Source organism: Strix aluco, chromosome Z, assembly GCF_031877795.1.
Source record: "Strix aluco isolate bStrAlu1 chromosome Z, bStrAlu1.hap1, whole genome shotgun sequence".
In the NCBI taxonomy this organism is placed as follows: domain Eukaryota; kingdom Metazoa; phylum Chordata; class Aves; order Strigiformes; family Strigidae; genus Strix; species Strix aluco.
Window position 1 is genome coordinate 38,415,502 of NC_133971.1, and position 19,818 is coordinate 38,435,319.

Sequence of the window (19,818 nt, forward strand, 5' to 3'; positions counted from 1 at the left end):
AAACAGTTACCTTCAGTTCCAAGGGAATCTACTTGTGCTTTTGTACTCAGCAAGAAGTGGTGCCATTCTTGCAAGCACTCTGAGCATATATGTTGTTCCTTTGCTGTGCCTTCCTAACATTGAAATGTGTTCTTGCTTACCCCTGTAAAGAGTATTACCTTTGAAGTGAGGCTGATTTCAATATATTTGAGTTGTTAGTATTTATATAATAAAGAAAGAAAAAATTATTTCAAATGGGTGGGCTGTTTCTGTTTGTTGATAGATACACACTGCAACAATTGGAGCGTTTCAGAGATCACCTTTGGGTCAGCTGGCCAAGGCAATTTTGAAAATGCCAAACAATGGCAGAAGACACCTGCCATGTTAAAAGGGTTCCTTAGGCTGTAGGTTACTTTACAGAACTACAGAATTTGTGCAGGTAATAACAGTAATTCAGAACAGGAATTTCTAGAACATGCTTTTGATTTTTGTATTTGATGCCCATTTCCCAATACATAAACTGTCCAAGTGTGTTGCTGTTGTAAAGTGCAGCTGAAGTTGTTTACTGGCTGCTCTATGGTCTGCCAGAAGGAGTGTCTTAATCTTTTTCACCCAGTAGAGGAAAACGGATTTGACACATACTGTATATTTCTCAGTGTACCAGGGTGTAAGGGGAGGATGGGTGGTATTTGCCTGAAATAGTTATTGATTACAAAAGGGATTTATTTCAGTTGTGCATCAGCTTAATTTTCACCCTTTGTGTAGGAAAATATGCTAGTACGTACTGAAAAGAAGAAAATTGAACTCATACAAGAAAGATGTTTCATTACATGTTTTATCAAAGTTGTTGAAATCCATACATTTCTGGTCATCCTCAAGCCAAACTTCATAAACGGTTCCAAGGTTATGGGAGTCTTTGTACTTTCTTCAATAGGTTTTGTAGTTATAATAGCTGTAGGCTATTAAAGTGATAAAAACTTAGGTAGTCATGTGTTTCGGGCATAGTCACTTTGCCACAGAAGGAAGCGTAAAACACGTATGGGATTTTTGTATGTTTGCGTGGTGGCAGTATGATCTGCTTTAAGAGTTCTGGGGCTTGTATGGAACAATCAACTAGAGTGACAGGCTGCATGTATATTTACACAGATACACAAGGCAGAGTGTACCTGGCACTTGTAAAGTACTGACATGTATTAATAACCAATTGACAGAAATAGCCTTGTTCTACTGTTTCATATTCTGGCACTACTTTTGCATGTAGTTGTCTTTGTGCTGTTGCTTTTGAACAACCTTCATTTTTTCCGTTTTTCATCTCCTTTCTTTTCAACTTTTTTTTCAGTTGACGTCTCTGATAATTGTTTTCAAACTGTTTAAGTGGATTGGAAACAAACTTATACCTATGTCCTAGTTCACACTGTAGAAACTTTGTGTTGACATGACAAATACTAAATATCTCAGACCTTGGCTCACTATTGTGGTCAGAAGCTAACACTCTCAAAACTTCATCCTGCAGGTCCCCTAGGTCTACAGTTGGAACCTTGGCCTCCCTTTCATTAAGAGAGGGGATTCCTTTGTATTTATGTGCCAATCATTAAAAAAAAAAAAAAAAAAGGATGGTGTTCTCAGTGCCCTGTAATTCAAGGTCTGAAGCTACCCTTCACACAGTCAAGTCTATATTGCTCATTTTGAAGCCTCTGGACCATTTCCAAGTCTGACTTGTTTAAAGAAGCAACCATTTTAGTGTCAGAGTTGTCAAATCAGGTTCTGGGGATCACTAAAGTCTGTTTTGGAACTTCTAAAATAGAGCCTCCTTCTGTTGTCATATGCTTCGCTTGTTGTATGCTGTTTCAGTTAAGACACGAGGCACTGTACATTTGGTCAATCATCTTGGATTGTCAGTGACAGAGGCACATATCTTATGTCTTTATTTTTTGACCTTTTTACGTCTCTGTGACTTAGAAAGTCTACCAAAATCCACCTGTTGGATTCTGTCTCTGAGAAAGAATTGAGATGGCTTTGTCTTTTCTCAATTTCACAGGTGAGTATAGGGTGTAGGGAAAGAGAATGTGCCTTTTTTTGGTGTAAAATAGTTTGGTTGCACGTGATAGGTATATGCTTACAGATTAAAAGTACATGGGAACTATGCATCTTGAAGAGCTTGGGTCACCAATGTCACCTTTTTTTCATTGAATTTGACAGACTGCAGTGTTAAAGAGCTGAACACAGAGTGAGATCATATGCTATGACTAAAAAATGGACAGTTTTTAAAGCCTGGTAGTGATCATATCAGTTTTGAGTCTGCTGTGGAAATAAATTATATTTTCTGTTTTTCTATGTAGAATTGCATATCAGTGAACATCCTCAAAGTAGATTTGGTTCTTCAGAGTGCTACAGAGGCTGCTGAAAAGAACAGACTAGAATCAGACTATAAAGAAGCAAGTATACAGCTAAGAGCTGCAGAGGTAACCATTTCTGTGAATACTGGGATATTTACTATGAAAACATCTTCTGTGGAAGTCTTTATGGTGTAGAAAAGTATGTGTCTTTGTTTAGAAATGGGTATTAGTACTGCTAAATATTTAGACTTGATTTCTGTAGTCTGACTTCAGTCTCTTCATTTAATGAATACCAGCTTTGCCTTCCTCAGTCAGGAAACCTAAGCTTCTGTGAAAATGTGCTGAACAGTCATCATGTCCTGGATCTTTTTGTTATAATGGTGTGTGTAAAGAGGCTAGCTGTTACTTGGAAGTATTATTTTTCTTCTGAGTCTGTCATAGATAAGTAGCCCCAACCCACATGGGAGATGCAAGCTCAAGATGAACCAGAAAGTATGTATCAGAGCGGAGCGGAGCTGTTTTAGTTTTCTTTCATAGCTTGTATTTTCATACTGTAAATGCCTTTTTTGGAGGACAGAAAGGAGAATAAACAGTCGTTCTATTGATCATATTAGGAAGCTATGCTACGTTCAGGTAAAAAGACAGTCTCTGAAGAAGTAGTTCCACAGTCAAGTATTCTTTTCTAAGAGCAGAGGATGCTGTGATCTTTCATGGATTGGTGCAGAGGTCAGTTTTTGTATTTGTGTAGCATAATATTTCAGTGTACTAGGGGATAAATTGTCAAAGTACAAGATGGCAAGTTTTTTCTTTATCTTGCAAGAGTCAGGGTAACTATAACTTACTACTATTTCAATTTTATTAAAAAAAATTAAAAATAGAATAATTGCTGTTAAATTGGAAAGCAGTTCAGAAGGTAAGTGATAGTTATTTTGGATGGATATGCAGTTCCAAAAAGAATGAAAAGTATTTGGCATGTATTTAGAAAATCACTTGAGGTTATAGTTATCATCACTTGCAGGAAAGTTAGGAAGTGGAGAACTTCCTAAAAGGAGCAAAAAATAACTTGAAGACAGAGACAAGTCCAGCATATTAATTGGAAAATCACTGTTGCATCAGTTCCGTCATGTGATGCAGCTGTTATTCAGACTTTTATCAAAATCCAATGTAATTAACTTCATTGCTGGAGCATAAGGAGTGAGAATATATTACAAAGCTGTGAACCTCATGTGAGTAGTGTGTGTAGTCACTGGGAAATTTATTTAATGTTTTTAGTTCTCTCCCCATCTTCTCCATTGTTTAGATAGTAGCTTGGGCTGATGCACAGGTAGATGTCTGGTCAGATCAGTAGACAGGACTGGTAAGGTAAATGTTCTGGTAATTCTTGGTTAAATAAGAATTGCCTCCTTCCCTAGTGAAGAGGTGTTTGAGTCAGCTGAGGTCCCATTAATTGTCATTGCTGGGTTACATTCAACCACGTAAGTAGAGGAAATCATATCAGAGCTTATATTTTGGATGGTTGGTTCTAGGAACATTAAAATAGAAAAAAAACTAAAATCAGTAATCCCAGTGATTAGAATTTTGGGAAGTTTAACTTTTCTGGAGGAAAACTCTTCTGAGTATTCAAGTGCATCGTAAGTTTTCATGTATGTGGAAGTCCAAAGCCACACTTCCCCATATACTTACGTTGAGCCTTTGAATTAAATCTTTAGCCCTTTTTTTTTTTTTTTAGAAGTTCTCTTTCCTATATTACTTTGTGAATATAATATATGTTGTACATTCTGTGGTTTATTTCTTATTTTCTGCCTGAAGAGATGCACTTTCTTGGGAAAACTCAGTATTTCTTAACTTCATCTCAAATTAAGTGTTATTTGTATAATAGTATGTTTAAATTGGCCCTTCTCTCCAACTACTTGGTGGCTTTGGCTATGATAATTTTTTTTTCTACAGCACTACTGCGTTATGGTAGTCTTGCTCCTCTAAGTGTTGTGGTGTCACCCTGATGGGCAGCTTTGGAAGTTGTGCAAACAGTTGCTTCGTGTTCTTATAAAATAAATAAATCTGCAGAAAGGAGGAAGCCCATCAGAAATAGAAATAAGTATGTTGTACAAAATCTGAGTGGTGAACTACATTGGAGCCTAAACTTTACAATTATGGGACCATTAATTCCCTGTTTAATCATCAGACATTTTTGTAGGTCATGTGCTGGTCATGATGCATTCATTGAAATTGGAATGGTGGGTATCAGCCAAAGAAGCTGTGAAACTTTGTTAATACTTAGAGCTTACTCATAGTGTTTATCTCCCCAAGCAATCTTGAGTCTTTGTAATACCTGAGTATCTGATTAAGATTTGAAGCAAACACAAATCCCACTTAGTATATCTAAAAGAAGATCACATATGTTCCTTTTGTGAGTTCTTCACACTGGGATACTGCGGAGAGAGCAGCATGTTTGTTGCTTCGTGGCAGGGTTTTTTTAACCACTTAGGTGGTGTCCTGGTTTCGACCAGGATGGAGTTAATTTTCATTGGAGTATTTCATACCATGTGATGTCATGCCCAGGGATTTAGGTGGGTGGGCTCGCTCTCTGCTATCTCTCTTGCGCCATCTGCTCGTCGGGTCTTGTTGTTGCTGGGGGGGGGCGCAGTCGCTGCGCTCGGTAAGCCACTGCTGCATTTTACCTGTTTTCTTTTTTGACTCACTATTGTTACTGTTGTTCTCTTGTTATATTTAGTAAATTCTTTCTTTTTATTCAACCTACGAATTCTCTTCTTTTTGTGCCTCCCCTATTTTACCAGAGGGGGGAGGGGGAGGTGAACCGCCGGCCATGTGGCGTCTGGCTGCCGGCAGAGTTCAAACCTCCACAGGTGGAAAGGCCAAAAAGTACATGTTTTTGAATAAGTCAAGTTAGAAGCAACAGATTTTTGGCGTTTGTATTTTGTCATTGCAGTTCAAGTGGGAACCTCAGTGTTATTTTAACAACTCCTTGTATTGAATTTAATTAATGAGCCTAGAAAGCAAATCTGTGTTTGGTGACCCATACTGAACATCAGGGAGAATTGTTAGCCCCATCTGCTATTAGATAATTGGCACAGTTGCCTGCATGTTTATCGTGGTTGTTTGAAAGAGTCTTGCTAATTGTCTTGCTTTGATAGCTTGTTAATTTTCAGGTTCATTTGGTGTAAATTTGTTTTAATAATTGGTATTAATACTCAGTATGTACATTGCAGCATTTGCTCCTTAAGCCAAATTTTAAGAAAATGCAGATTCTGTTTTTCTATGTATAAATTCCCAAACTTCAAATAATTACTGTCACTGTGCATGTGTTCAAACACAAATTAATGAGAAAACATTGGCTACTGGTAACTATATTTTCTTTAACCAGCTTCTTATTTTCCACAAAACCAGTTGCAGTACTGATGAGCACAACAGAATACAGATAGCTTGTGCATACAGAATATCATTAGTTTCTGCTGTTTGATAGCTGCCTTTCAGGAAGCTGTAATTGCAGCCCCATGCTAGTACAGAACTTTTCTGAAGTACCTCGATAAAGCTCTTTCCAAGCCAGTTCTTATGCTGTTGGCTCAAACAAATGTGAAGTTCTGTCTAGGCTATGATTTTTCATGGTAGCACCTCTATGCAAGATGGTAATTCTTTCCTCTTAGTTACTTTTTTACCTAGATGGTTTTATTGAAGCACCTTCAGGAAATCAACAGGAACCTTAACATTGCCATGCAGTTTTGAATATATAGGAGGGAGAAGGAATCAAAACTTGGGTATTTTTATTTATTTATATTTATCTAATTGCCATGATAATGAACTGACAAAGCTGCGTCAAAATTGAGACTTAACCTGTTGAACGGTCAGTGCATTTACACATGGTAGTACATGCTTCACAACCACATCAAATGTCTGTTGCTTCCCAGCCTCCCTGTTGAATGCTGAGGTTTTCCTCTGCCCAATGTATTTTCCTTTTCGCACCCTGAAGGATTATACTTGCGTTAGGCTTGGGTCAGATGCAATGTTGAATCTATTTCAGATTTTCAGTGCCTAGAGATCAAATTGAAATCTTGTTTCATGCAACTCTGCAGGGTTTCAAGTGGGAACTTTTTGTATAATTGAGAGCTGAGATTCCCCACTTCAGATGATTCAGAACTGGCTTTAGCTCTGGAAATGATCAAAACACATAAGTATAAAATTGGTGTTTCTTGTATAAAAAAGTATGGGTGTGTTGCCTTTCACTGGATCCTTTGTCTCTATTATCATGAGGTCAGGCACATTTCAGGTGAAGTCACTTGGCTTTTAAATATCTGGGATCCAAAATACAGTCCAGTTTTAATTTAGAACTTTCTAAAATATTCCTAAAAATTGTTTATTGAATGTATTACATGGAATATGCAGATATGTAATGGAATATAAGAGTTGTGGTGTACAGTTTTATTTGTGCTAATGACATAAAATCTTGGCTGTAACCAAAAGGAGGGCCATCCTCCACTTATTGGTGTGTTATCTGTATAGCTTAATGCCAGTCCTTTTTGCCCCCCCGCCATGTGACATTTCCCCCCTCTCTAAAATAGACTTTATGAAGTAAAGGGGAGAGGAAATACCTAAAAAAGACCTTTTTTTTTTTTGTTTTAACCTTTCTGAAAACATCAACACAATGTAGAAAAATTATCTTTATAGTGTGTTTATGAAGATGGTGAAATGCTTACCTCTAATGCAAAATCTGTTTCCTAGTGCTTGGTGGGGGGAAGGAAAACCAGGATTTTTTAGTTGATATATGCTGTAGAGAACAGCAGCCCTAATTCTTGAGTGTGAGAACTCCACTGATGATCACTCATGATTGTATGTGTTACTACTGCTTCTGTTGTATTTAGTAAAGATTAATTAAATTGCCAGAAGGTAATGTGAGTTGCTATCAGTGTCTGTGTCCTGTATTTTAAAAATGTGGAATAAACATTTATCTAACTGTATCATCTCCAAACAAACACTTCAGAGTTTTTTTTGCCACTGGAGGGCTCCCATATTTAACTGAAGTGCACGACAATAAAAACTGGGAAGATAAAGCTCTCAAAGTGTAGGAACTTAAGTAAACTTTCCAAACTTTCAGAAGAAAGTTCTGAAGCAAAATACTGTGCATGTGGGTTTTGAGTTAGAATTGTGTGCCTTTGATAAAAGTAAAACCAGTGTATTCCCATGGTGTAACTGTATGTTAAAAAGATGGATTGCATGTGTAATCACTGAGTAAAATCTCCAGTGTCTTGGTATGTACTCCTTGTCACTTCTAAGTGGTTGACAGCTTCCATCTATCTGCAGTTGGGTGCTCACCTGAGCTGGGAGACAGCAGCAAGCGGTTACTCCCAAGCACTGCCAGCTTAGCATTTGGAAGCAGCAGGCCTGCAGTAGGGACCACGTATATAGAGAGAAGTGAGTGAGATTTCTTGGGACAAAGGGGAAGAGATACTTAAGGCTCTCCAAGTTTTTTGCCAAAATACTGCTTATTTGAGATAATCTTTAACTTAGTCTTTCATGAAAGACTATCGTATTTTGTGTATTGTATTTTAACTACTGTTGTGATAACATTGCATTGTAAAAGTCGTAGGGCTGGGTAAGTGGCAAAGAGTTTAGCCTTGAGACCACTGTTCAAAACCAGAAACTACCTGCTTTTCACTTATTTTTCAGCACTAGTTTAAAAGTTATGTGTGTTTCCATTTTGTATTATGCTGGCTGTATTACAGAGGTAGAATATGGAACAGCAAAGGAAGTACTTCTGATTGTGTCATTGATGTTTACTCTAAAATTTCAACTAAAATACGATTCAGTGTACATCCTGTCCGCCATGTTCTCCCAGGCAGATAAATATAGTTAAATGGGAGCTAATAAAAAAATAAGGAGTTCAGTAGTTGTGTTTTGGCTTATAGGGAATTTCCTGTAGTCTATTTTGAGATATATATTGAATCTACATGCACACTTGTCTAGTTGACAGAAAATAAATTTAGCTATATTACAAGAATATGCTTTTGATCAGTTTACCTTGGCATCTCTTGACTTAAAGCAAAGAGGCGGAATGAATGCTGTGTATTGAAAAAGATTTTCAACCTTTAAACAGTCTGATTTCACCTACATTCTCTGATCTGCTGTTCTTTGTTGCCAGTATGCTAGTGTCACCTCTGGAAATTTATAATAAAGTAAAAAAATATGTATTTTAATATCTTTAATGTATTTTCCAACAGGAAAAATTTAATGAACTGGATGATAGGAAGCAAGTTCTTGCTGAGAAGTGCAAGGAATTGCTGAAAAAAGCTCGACACGTTTGCAAAATGAGTCTGGATCAACAGCTTCCTATGGAATTCCAAACTGTATGTACACAAACAAATCTCCATATATCCCTTAAATTTTGGATGATGTACACCCTTCTAACTTCTCCAGCAAAGAATATTACATATTTTATATTAGAAGGCTACCTGTAAAGGATCAGGTGTACTTCTGTTAGCGATGACTCATACATTGTCACTTAAAGCACCTTTAAATAGTGCTGGGATATCCTTGGCCTATTGCTTTGTTCTGTGCACAGGGAGAGAAAATCTGATCTGAAACTTCAATTAAAATCCATAGTCTTGTGTTCACAGAAATAATTAGAGGCCATATTTTTCTAGCTTCTTGCTCTAATGAAGCAACACGAACTGAAATCTGGGCCCAGCTACTTACCTGGAGCCTCTAGAAGTATTTGCACGGCTTAACTAGCATAGCCCCTGGCTTATACCAAGTCTGTGAGCATGTGTACCTACACAAGGCAGACAACTAAGGAGCAATTTATTGTGTATCTTTGTTATGTAGTAGCACTTCTAGCCTTTCTCTGTCCAGAATAGTTTGAGGGATTTTTGCTGTGTTGAATTTTGAATATGTGACATCCTGATTAAAAGTAATCGAGTATTTTATGGCTTATTCGATTTCTTTTTAGCAAACTTGAGTGTTTCATTAGCATTGCTGTGTAACACATGCATCCTTTCTCTTGTAGGCTTTTCAGTCTCTTCCGTCCACATTGGAGGAAATTGATGCTTTTCTGTATGAAGAGAAAACCAGGGCCTCCTGTTTCACTGGCCTGAATGTTTCAGTATGTTCACTGCTTTCCTTCCTCCCTCCCTTCCTCTCCCTGCCACCCGTATTGTACTTGCTTCCCACTCTGTGCTAGATCTCGTAGTATAATAAGCTAGACAGCAGGAACAATGTGCTGTAAATGCCAGATTCTGCATCTATTAGAATTTTAAGTAGGTTCTTCCAAAAGAACAGTGTGTTCGGTGCCTTTTTGTAAAAAAAAAAAAAAAGTTGCAGTAACCTGAAATAAGCAACACTTTACAGTTACTTTGCTTTGAAGCTGGAAATGTATCTTGTTCAGTGTGCAGTGCAATAATCTATATAATTGTGTTTGAAAAGAATCAGTGCAGTGTGATATTTTTACAGGCAGGGTTGGAATTGGCAAACATTTTGTTGACTGCTTGTTTTTTTTATTCTGACAGGTTGAAGAATACAATAAGCAGACACAAGAAATACAGCAGTTGAAGGAATATCTAGAGGAAAAGAAAAATGAATTGAATGACTATAAGCAAAAGATTTCACAGGTAATAGCTGAAATTATCACTTCTGTATCAGTATGTCTTCATTAGAATAGAATGTATGTACAGAAGTAAAGGGTAACTACCAAGTTATCTTGAGTATAAACTGAGATTTACCTTCTCTAATTATATTTTTTAATTTAAATGCTATCTGTAAAGGAAAATTAGTTTTTTAAAAGTGATTTTACATGAAAATGTCTACTTCTAGGTCAAAGAAAGGTGGCTAAACCCTTTGAAAAAGCTGATTGGGCAAATTAATGTGAAGTTCAGTAACTTCTTTAGTTCTATGCAGTGTGTTGGTGAAGTTGATCTTCATGTGGAAAATGAGGTATGATTTATTTTTCGTATGGAAGAGTAGCATTTTCATGCATCATCTTTTGCTTGTATAATGCTAGACAAAAATAACAAATTGTCATTTGGATTGTAGGAAAGATGTTATTTAAAAAAAAAAAAAGAACTTTTACTGATGAACACACTTTTTTGTGCTAGAACTGACTTTTAAGTCTGATTAAAGGAAAATGCCCAGATGCATAGGACTTCAGCTCACTGACTTTTGGAAGCTTCTTGCAACTTACAGGGCTTGGTTAGAAGCATTGTATTTACTTCAGCTGTAACTCAGATTGATTAGGTTAGTGATTTAATTCTACATTTTTCGCTATTTGTGCTATCTAGTGGCTAAATCTACTATTATTAAGTGTTGCATTGATTTGCTTCTACGTGTAGTTTCTACTCAAGTCTGCTGCCATATTGTCTGTTTTGGAAGTAGCAGTCATTTGGCCCAGCCTCTTATGCCCTCAGTAACATTTATAGGCAGAGGTTATCTCTGATGAAGAGTTTAAAGCATCAGTAGTACCTTGTGGAGGAATATTCAGTGCAGTGGGCTGAAGAGAAATTGGGTATTTTGTTTTAGATTGATACCTGTAATGATGATTTTAAGACTTTCATATGTAATGCATAGACTCCACAATAGTGAAAGTCGACAAACACTTTTTTGCTGTTCTACTCAAGCTGCTTTTCTTAAAATATTTGAAGTGGTAGTTATTACTGGGGCAGAATAGTGACTGACAAGGCTCTTTACATAAACTGCATAAAAATGTTTACATAGAAACTAGTATTATGAAACAGCAGGACATTAAAACATAGTTCTTCAGTTCTTTTGATAGTTACTGGCAGAGTCAGATCTGTATTACACAAATACTATGTTTTATCTTAAAAGTAAATTGGGAGAGAGTACACAGAAAAACAGTAAAGCAGTTTAAAAGCAAAGGAATACCTTCTTTGGAAGGTCTTGCTTTTCTTTTGCAGAGCTGTCACAGATAGTTTATGAGGGCTGGTGGTACTGTGCCAATGACTAAAACTTTTTCCTCGAGGGGTCAATGCCTATAATACAGAGAGGTGGATTATCTGTTCTAGAGCTTGGATTCCTTACCCTTCTTCTCTGTGGGAGACTCTTTTGCCCTGACCTGTAAAGATCAAAGGAGAAGTGCTTGAGACAGAATTATCTTTGTTAGAAATATTTCTGTGACACTGAAGTTCAAGCCTCTGTTAGCATGCTCTGCAGGAACCTTGAGATCTGACGATGTCCTTGGTGATAGTACCTACTGGTGGTGAAACACTTCACTAGGTTCTTCCTTGACATTCTAGCAAAAACCTCAGTAAACTTGGTAGCTCTTGGTGTTGTGGTTTGAACTCAGCCGGCAGCCAGTCGCCACGTGGCCAGCCATTCACCTCCCCCCTCCCTGGTGAAATAGGGAAGGGACAAAAGAAGAAATTCGTAGGTTGAATTAAAAAAAAAATTGCTAATAGTAGCAAAACCAACGGTAACAGTAGTAAGTCCAAAATGGGTAAAATGCAGCAGTGGCTTACCAAGCGCGGCGTCTGGTACACAGCCCGTCCCCCCACAGCAGCAGTCTGACCACACCAGAAAATCCCGCCACACTGACCCATAAACTGAAGATGGCGCGTGAGAGAGAGCCCACGTCTGCCTATAGACTGAGCATGGTGTCACATGGTACAGAATGCTCCAATGATCGATTGGCCCGGCCCTCTAGCTGGGCTCCCTCTCAGCCCAAGGAAAGTTAGCTCTATCCTGGCCAAAACCAGGACAGTCTCCGCCTCTTATTCCATACCATTTACGTTATGCTCAGTTTCCAAATACATCCTAAGGAATCACCACCCCGTTTCCTGGGTCTCACAGATATCAGTCCCTTAGTCCATGGGCCATCCTTCCAAAACGTCTACTGAGTTCATTTAGTCCATAACATTGGGTCCCATCTATCATGACAGTCTTTAAGGCTGGAGGAGTCAGGTGGAGTTGGCTCAGTCAGTGGAGCAGGAGGCTTTGAATGTGGCAGGGGAATGTTGCAAGGCATTTGACAGTTACTTGATAGTTCGATTCATTGGCTATTTTCACCTAAAATCAAATCTCCTTGAGGCACGCATCGGATTTCTCCATCCTTCTGCATCACCCACCAAGTGCACCCAGGTCCTTGGGCAAAAGTAATCCCACGCATGGGTTTACCTTTACCCAGTGCTGGAGTAACCCAGACAGTCTTCCCCAGCATATTCCTAATGTGCACTACGGGGGCTTTATCCCCATCCACAGTATGTAGGGGGCTTGATTGAGCAGGGCCAGCTTGCTTGGCAGATCCTCTGGTATTGACTAACCAGGTGGCTTTTGCTAAATGCACGTCCCAGTGTTTGGAAGTTCCACCACCCATTGCTCTCAGTGTAGTTTTTAACAACCCGTTGTACTACTCAATTTTCCCAGAGACTGGTGCATGGTAGGGAATGTGATATATCCACTCAATACCATGTTCTTTGGCCCAGGCGTCTATGAGGTTGTTTTGGAAATGTGTCCTATTATCTGACTCAGTTCTTTCTGGCATGCCATGCCACCATAAGACTTTCTCCTCAAGGCCTACAGTGGTGTTCTAGGCAGTGGCATGGGACACGACATGTTTCCAACCATCCGGTGGCTGCTTCCACCATTGTAAGCACATCGTGTTTGCCATGCTGAGTTTGTGGGAGCGTGATATAATCAATCTGCCAGGCCTCCCCATATTTTGACCATCGGCCTCCATACCAAATGGGCTTTAACCGTTTGGCTTGCTTGATCGTAGCACATGTCTCACGTTAATGGATTACCTGTGCAATAACATCCATGGTTAAGTCCATCCCATGGTCATGAGCCCATCTATATGTTGCATCTCTTCCCTGACGGCCTGAGGAGTCATGGGCCCAGCGAGCCATAAATTGTTCACCCTTATGTTGCCAGTCCAAATCTACTTGAGCCACCTTGATCTTGGCAGCCTGATCCGCCTGTTGGTTGTTCTGATGTTCTTCAGTGGCCCGCCTCTTGGGTACATGAGCATCTACATGGCGTACTTTCACAACCCCATTCTCTACCTGAGCAGCAATCTTGCCATAATTCAGCAGCCCAGATGGGTTTGCCTCTGTGCTGCCAGTTGCTCCATTTCCACTGCTGTAACCACCCCCACAGCGCATTTGCCACCATCCATGAGTCAGTATAGAGGTAGAGCACTGGCCACTTTTCTCGCTCAGTGATATCCCAAGGCCAACTGGATAGCTTCCACCTCTGCGAACTGACTCGATTCACCTTCTCCTTCAGCAGCTTCAGAAACCTATCGTGTGGGGCTCCACACAGCTGCATTCCATCTTCGATGTTTTCCCGCAATGTGACAGGACCCGTCAGCAAACAGGGCATATCGCTTCTCATTATCTGGTAGTTTATTATATGGTGGGGCCTCTTCAGCACGCGTTACCTCTTCCTCTGGCACCATTCCAAAATCTTTGCCTTCTGGTCAGTTTGTGATCACTTCCAATATTCCCAGATGGCTGGGGCTCCCTGTTCGAGCCCGTTTACCCATTTACTCCACGTGGCATCAGTTGCATGGTGTGTAGAGGGGACACTCCCTTTGAACACCTGGCCCAGCACTGGCAGTTGGGGAGCCAGGAGGAGCTGTGCTTCAGTCCTGATCACCTCTGAAGCAGCTCAGACCCCTTCATATGCTTCCAGTATCTCCTTTTCAGTTGGAGTATAGCAGTCTTCTGATCCTCCGTAACCCTGACTTCAAAACCCCAGGGGTCGACCCCAAGTCTCCCCTGGTGCTCTCTGCCAGAGACTCCAGGTAGGGCCATTCTTCCCAGCTGCAGTGTAGAGCACATTTTTAACATCTTGCCCTGTCCGAACTGGCACGAGGGCTACTGCATGAACTATTTCCTGTTTAATTAGATCAAAAGCTTGTCGTTGCTCTGGTCCCCATACAAAATCATTCTTTTTCTGGGTCACTTGATAAAGAGGACTTACAATCTGAATGTAATTTGGAATGTGCAGTCTCCAGAAACCCACAACACCCAAGAAAGCCTGTGTTTCCTTTCTGTTAGTTGGTGGGGACATAGCTGCTATTTTATTAATCACCTCCATTGGAATCTGACGATGTCCATCTTGCCATTTTACTCCTAAAAACTGGATCTCTTGTGCAGGTCCCTTGACCTTACCCTGCTTTATGGCAAAACCAGCTCTCAGAAGGATTTGGATTATTTTCTCCCCTTTCTCAAAAACTTCTTCTGCTGTATTACCCTATATAATGATGTCATCAATGTACTGTAAATGTTCTGGGGCTTCACCCTGTTCCAGTGCAGTCTGGATCAGTGTATGGCAAATGGTGGGGCTGTGTTTCCACCCCTGGGGCAGTCGATTCCAGGTGTATTGGACACCCCTCCAGGTAAAAGCAAACTCTGTCCTGCATTCTGCTGCCAGAGGAATGGAGAAAAATGCGTTGGCAATATCAATCGTGTCGTACCACTTGGCTGCCTTCGACTCTAGTTCATATTGAAGTTCTCACATGCCTGGCACGGCAGCACTCAGCGGTGGCATCACTTCATTCAGGCCACGATAGTCCACTGTCAATCTCCACTCTCCATTAGACTTTCGCACTGACCATATGGGGCTGTTAAAGGGGGAGCGCGTCTTGCTGATGACTCCTTGGCTCTCTAGCTGACAAATCAGTTTATGGGTAGGGATTACAGAGTCTCAATTGGTGTGGTATTGCCGTCGGTGCACTGTTGTAGTGGCAGTTGGCACCCGTTGTTCTTCAACCCTCAGCAATCCCACAACAGAAGGATCCTCTGAGAGACCAGGTAACACAGACAGCTGTTTAATTCCTTCTGTTTCCAAGGCAGCTATACCAAAAGCTCAGCAATACCCTTTTGGGTCCTTAAAATACCCTCTCCTGAGATAATCTATGCCAAGAATACATGGAGCGTCTGGGCCAGTCACAATGGGGTGTTTCTCCCACTCTTTTCCACTTAGGCTCACCTTGGCCTCCAATACAGTCAACTGTTGAGACCCCCCTGTCACTCCTGAAATACAAATGGATTCTGCCTCTTTAAAATTTGATGGCATTAGGGTGCATTGAGCACCACTGTCCACTAGAGCCTTATACTGCTGGGGGTCAGATGTGCCAGGCCATCGAATCCACACAGTCCAGTAAACTTGGTTGTCCCTGTCCTCCGCCTGGCTGGAGGCAGGACCCCTCTAATGTTGGTCATAATACCCACTAATGACAAATGGGTTAGTGTGGTGTGCACGGGTTTCAGTGTCATTGTCCTGGTTTAGCCAGGATAGGGTTAAGCTTCCCCAGCAGTGGGGGGGAGCTCTAGCCGGGTTATTCATATATCATGCTGACCTCACCTCCTGGCGCAAGCGCGGGAAGAATCGGTGATCGCGTGGGTTGGCGCAGCTGGTTCTCTCACTGCTGTATCGGTATATACTTTGCTCTGTTCATTGTTATCACTGTTATTGTTATTGTTTGTTGTGTTGCTGTTGCTCTGTTGTATTAAACCTTTCCTTATCTCAGCCCCGGGGCTTTGTATTTCACTCCCTTTGTGGGGGAGGGGCAGCGGCCACGTGGTCTCAGACCCCGACAGGGATTAAACCATCACACTCATCTTGATCACTCACTTCTTGTGAATACAAGTCAGAGGTTCTTCTCATAGGATCATGAGCAAAGTCGACCCTTCTGCTCTGTTTGGGCACTTGATTACTGGAAACCGGAGCTGCATTTCTCCTAAAAGAACTCTGTTTTGCAGTTGTTCTTGCTTCCAGCTCACATACCTGCTCTTCTAGGAGGTAGGTAGGTTTTCCATCCCATTTCTTCATGTCTTCTCCATAGTCACGCAGGCAATGCCACAGCTTCCCCTGTGGTGTGTACCGGTTCTCTTGAGTAGGGAAACGACTGCTCCTAATAGCTGAGATTCTAGTCTGTGCAGATGGGGAGTAGGACATGTCCTCTTTAAATTGCTGGAATTCTTGAGATAATTTCTCCACAGCTGCAATGAGGGGAGAAGAGACTTTTTTCATATTGTCGTAGTCGGCAAGCCAGTTCTTCCACTGTTGGTCCCTCTTCATCTCTCCCTCTTTGTCTGCTGCTCTACATCAAAAACAAAATCTTAACCCAACTCTCACGAACTGTGAGCAACAGCATGGGAAATACATATTGCAAATGAGGTGACGAAATCTTAAGGAGCCAAGCAATCAACATTTTTATCCATTTTGTTGTTATATCAAAAAAACCTCTGTGCCCCATGTTGGGCGCCAAAAACTGTTGTGGTTTGAACTCAGACGGCAGCCAATTGCCACGTGGCTGGCCGTTCACCTCCCCGCTCTCCAGTGAAATAGGGGAGGGACAAAAGAAGAAATTCGTAGGCTGAATAAAAAAAAATTTACCAATAGTAGCAAAACCAGTAACAGTAGTAAGTCCAAAACAGGTAAAATGCAGCAGTGGCTTACCGAACGCGGCGACTGGTACACAGCCCGTCCCCCCACAGCAGCGGTCTGACCGCAGCAGAAAATCCCGCCACACTGACCCAGAAACTGAAGACGACATGTGAGAGAGAGCCAACGTCTGCCTATAGACTGAGCATGGTGTCACATGGTACAGAATGCTCCAGTGATCGATTGGCCTGGCCCTCTAGCTGGGCTCCCTCTCAGCCCAAGAGAAGTGGGGAGCCAAAACCAGGACACTTGGTAACCAGAATTCAGAGTGCTAGCAGTGATAACCCTCCCCTTCCTCGATTCCCCACAGGGAGTTTCGAGCATCAATCTTAACAGGTCCTGGAATATCCGTCAGTTTTGTATGAACTGGCATTCCCAGTAGTCTGACAACAGAGGCCTAGCTTTCTGAAGCCATTGTGGCTGTGCTGGAGGGAAGATCTTTTTCACTGGAGGCTTTGCGAGCCTGTGTCTTGTACACTTTTCCCAAGTCTGTGCCAATGCATCTGAAAGTACGGTGGGCCTGGAGGCCTTAGGTCCTGTTTTTTGTTTCTCCTTACATGAAGTCATTGTGTTCTTGATGTCCTACAGCCTCATCACTTTCCAAACAATATAGCAAAAGCTCTGCAAGTATCTGTTAGACAAGAAACACAAACTGAATTGTGAACTTAAGGATATTTTGTCACTCCACTATGCTAAGTGTTCCTCGTCATAAGCAAGGCAGACTGTGGGTTTGTTGAGTTTGATCGTGACGATTAAGCACTAAATCCTACTAAAATGGAAAAAGTTCGTCTATGCTATGGTGCTGTTATCTTCTCTGATTAGGAGAACGTCTTATTAGCTCCCCTTAGCAAAATATCACCTCCAGAAAGGTCAGTGCAGCAGCATTCATTTGTTTTGAAAGCATGCCCCATGATTTTCCTTCCTAGGTTCCTGATTATCAGGCATGGCTATCAGACTCCAATCTGCAAATCCAAGAAGCTGATTGTTCTTCTGATAGCATTGATAGCATTTGGCATTAAGTGCCAAAGAAGAAATTTCTTCCATAGTGGGGGAGAATTAAATGCTAAGCAAAATCAGCTTGCAAGTAGTTTTAGTTGCATTAAGCATTGCTTTGTTCCAGTGTGTCTGTTACGATCATAAGCACTCCTTCTCAAGGCAGGTCTTCAGTTTGTCTTTGGAAGTGCCAGCCTCTTGCCAACAGGGAAGACATCAAAGGTGAGAAAGGTGACCTGTCTTCAAAATTGGAAAAAGTTGGCACTTAGAAAACATGAGTTTATAACTATGTCAGGTCACATTCATTCTGTCCTAAAGTGTGTATGCATTTGCCTCAGCCTCAAGGACTTAGAGTTCCATGTTTCTGTACTACTGGTATACCAGAAGAACCGGAGTTTGTGGTAAATACCAGTACAAGACCTTAACTTTCCAGTGCTGAGGATGTTTGTCTGCCTGCAGGGGTAGTAAAACACCAGGAGCACCAAAAGATGGCTTGTTCTTCTTATTTAACAGATTAGCTGATCTGAGAGGATTTGATAGAACCTCTCCAATGTTAGATGCTATCTGGTATGTACATTACTCATTCCAAAGCAAGACCTAAAGGTAGCAAAGATGATGAAAATGTTCCTACAGAGTTGACATTCCTTAAGGCAGTTTTAAGACTTTAAGGCTTATTTACTTCATGGTGGCTTTTAGACCTTGTTGTGCTTTATAAAAGCCAGCCCTACAATGGGACTCTGCTCTGCCAGGTCACCCAGATTCATATGCCTTTTGAGGACCATTGCACGTGGCAGTGTGAACCAAACCGGCATGTGCCAGCTTCTATGGGACAGGCTCCTCATTGTCTCTTTGCCACAGATGTCTTTTCTGAATCTAGAAGTATTCTGCAAGTAACCATCCAGAATCACCTCCACTCCTTTCTTTTACCCTAAGCGTTACAACTGTGTTATTAAAAGAACATGAGTCAGTCACCTCCAAGTGCAGGATTTACGCTTCCATAGTGAATAAGGATAGACCTTTTGGAACTCATATTCCTGAAACTTCTGAACCTTCCCTGTAGCTTCATTAACTTGATAGGTGCATATAAAGATTGCATCTTACATAGACCAGACAGTAAGCAATCAGTGTGGGCTTTCTGCACTGGGGGTTGCATTCCCATTCTTGCACTGAGTTTACCTGAACTTCAGAAATACTAGTGATTACTCCAAAGACGACTACTTTTTTTTTTTTTTTTAAATCATGAATGTATTTCCTTGCATGGGCCTTCTTTTGAACCACATTTGTTATCCCCACACCTATGCATGTACCCTAATGCATTTTTTCTGATGAATGGAATTTGTAGGGGCATTGCTTGCTGCTTTTTCTAGACAAGAATGTTTTTCTTCTTGTCAATGTTCTTAATATGTATGAAGTCTTTGTTACCAGGGATTCAGAAATGGTCACAGGGAGGGAGTGGTAGTGAAAAATTCTCTGTCCAACAAGAATAAATCAGAGTTAAGGAAAATATATGAAACAGAGTTAATATATTGATATCAAGTTGAACCTGAGTAGTTCATAGACCCTTATAGAACACTTGACATAAATTTCCTTTAATTTGCATGTCATTATCAAATAAGCCGCAGTACAGAGAAACAGAGTTTAACATGTGCTGACTTTTATAGGAGGAGTATGACAAGTATGGGATTCGCATTAGAGTCAAATTCCACAGTGGCACTGAACTTCATGAATTGAATCCATATCATCAGAGTGGAGGTGAGAAAAGTGTTTCCACTATGTTGTACCTGATGGCTCTGCAGGAACTCAACAGATGTCCTTTCAGGGTCGTAGATGAAATAAATCAGGTGAGGATCAATGGTGTGGTATATAACCGCTTACTCTACAGGTGCTTATGACAGTGAAGAGAACAGACTTCTTTTCTTTTTTTCTGTTAGGGAATGGATCCAGTGAATGAGAGAAGAGTTTTTGAAATGGTTGTGAAAACTGTTTCTAAAGAGAGCACATCACAGTACTTCTTTATTACACCAAAGGTGAGTGGCAGGAAATGAAATTGAAGGTTTAATGTGTAGGAGAGTTGAGTCTTGTGTGGTAATAGCCCTGTAAA

At 40.8% G+C, this 19,818-nt stretch overlaps 1 protein-coding gene across 6 annotated transcripts in view; it reads left to right on the plus strand.

The window, feature by feature from the left end:
- The window catches only part of SMC5 (structural maintenance of chromosomes 5), a 75,892-nt gene that overhangs the window by 38,102 nt on the left and 17,972 nt on the right, over positions 1-19,818 (plus strand). For all 6 annotated transcript variants that reach the window (XM_074813179.1, XM_074813178.1, XM_074813177.1 and 3 more), the window contains 7 exons: positions 2,319-2,441; positions 8,546-8,671; positions 9,331-9,426; positions 9,830-9,931; positions 10,134-10,253; positions 19,379-19,558; positions 19,649-19,744. In XM_074813179.1, coding sequence (XP_074669280.1) covers positions 2,319-2,441; positions 8,546-8,671; positions 9,331-9,426; positions 9,830-9,931; positions 10,134-10,253; positions 19,379-19,558; positions 19,649-19,744 — 843 coding nt within the window. The remainder of the gene's footprint in view (positions 1-2,318; positions 2,442-8,545; positions 8,672-9,330; positions 9,427-9,829; positions 9,932-10,133; positions 10,254-19,378; positions 19,559-19,648; positions 19,745-19,818) is intronic.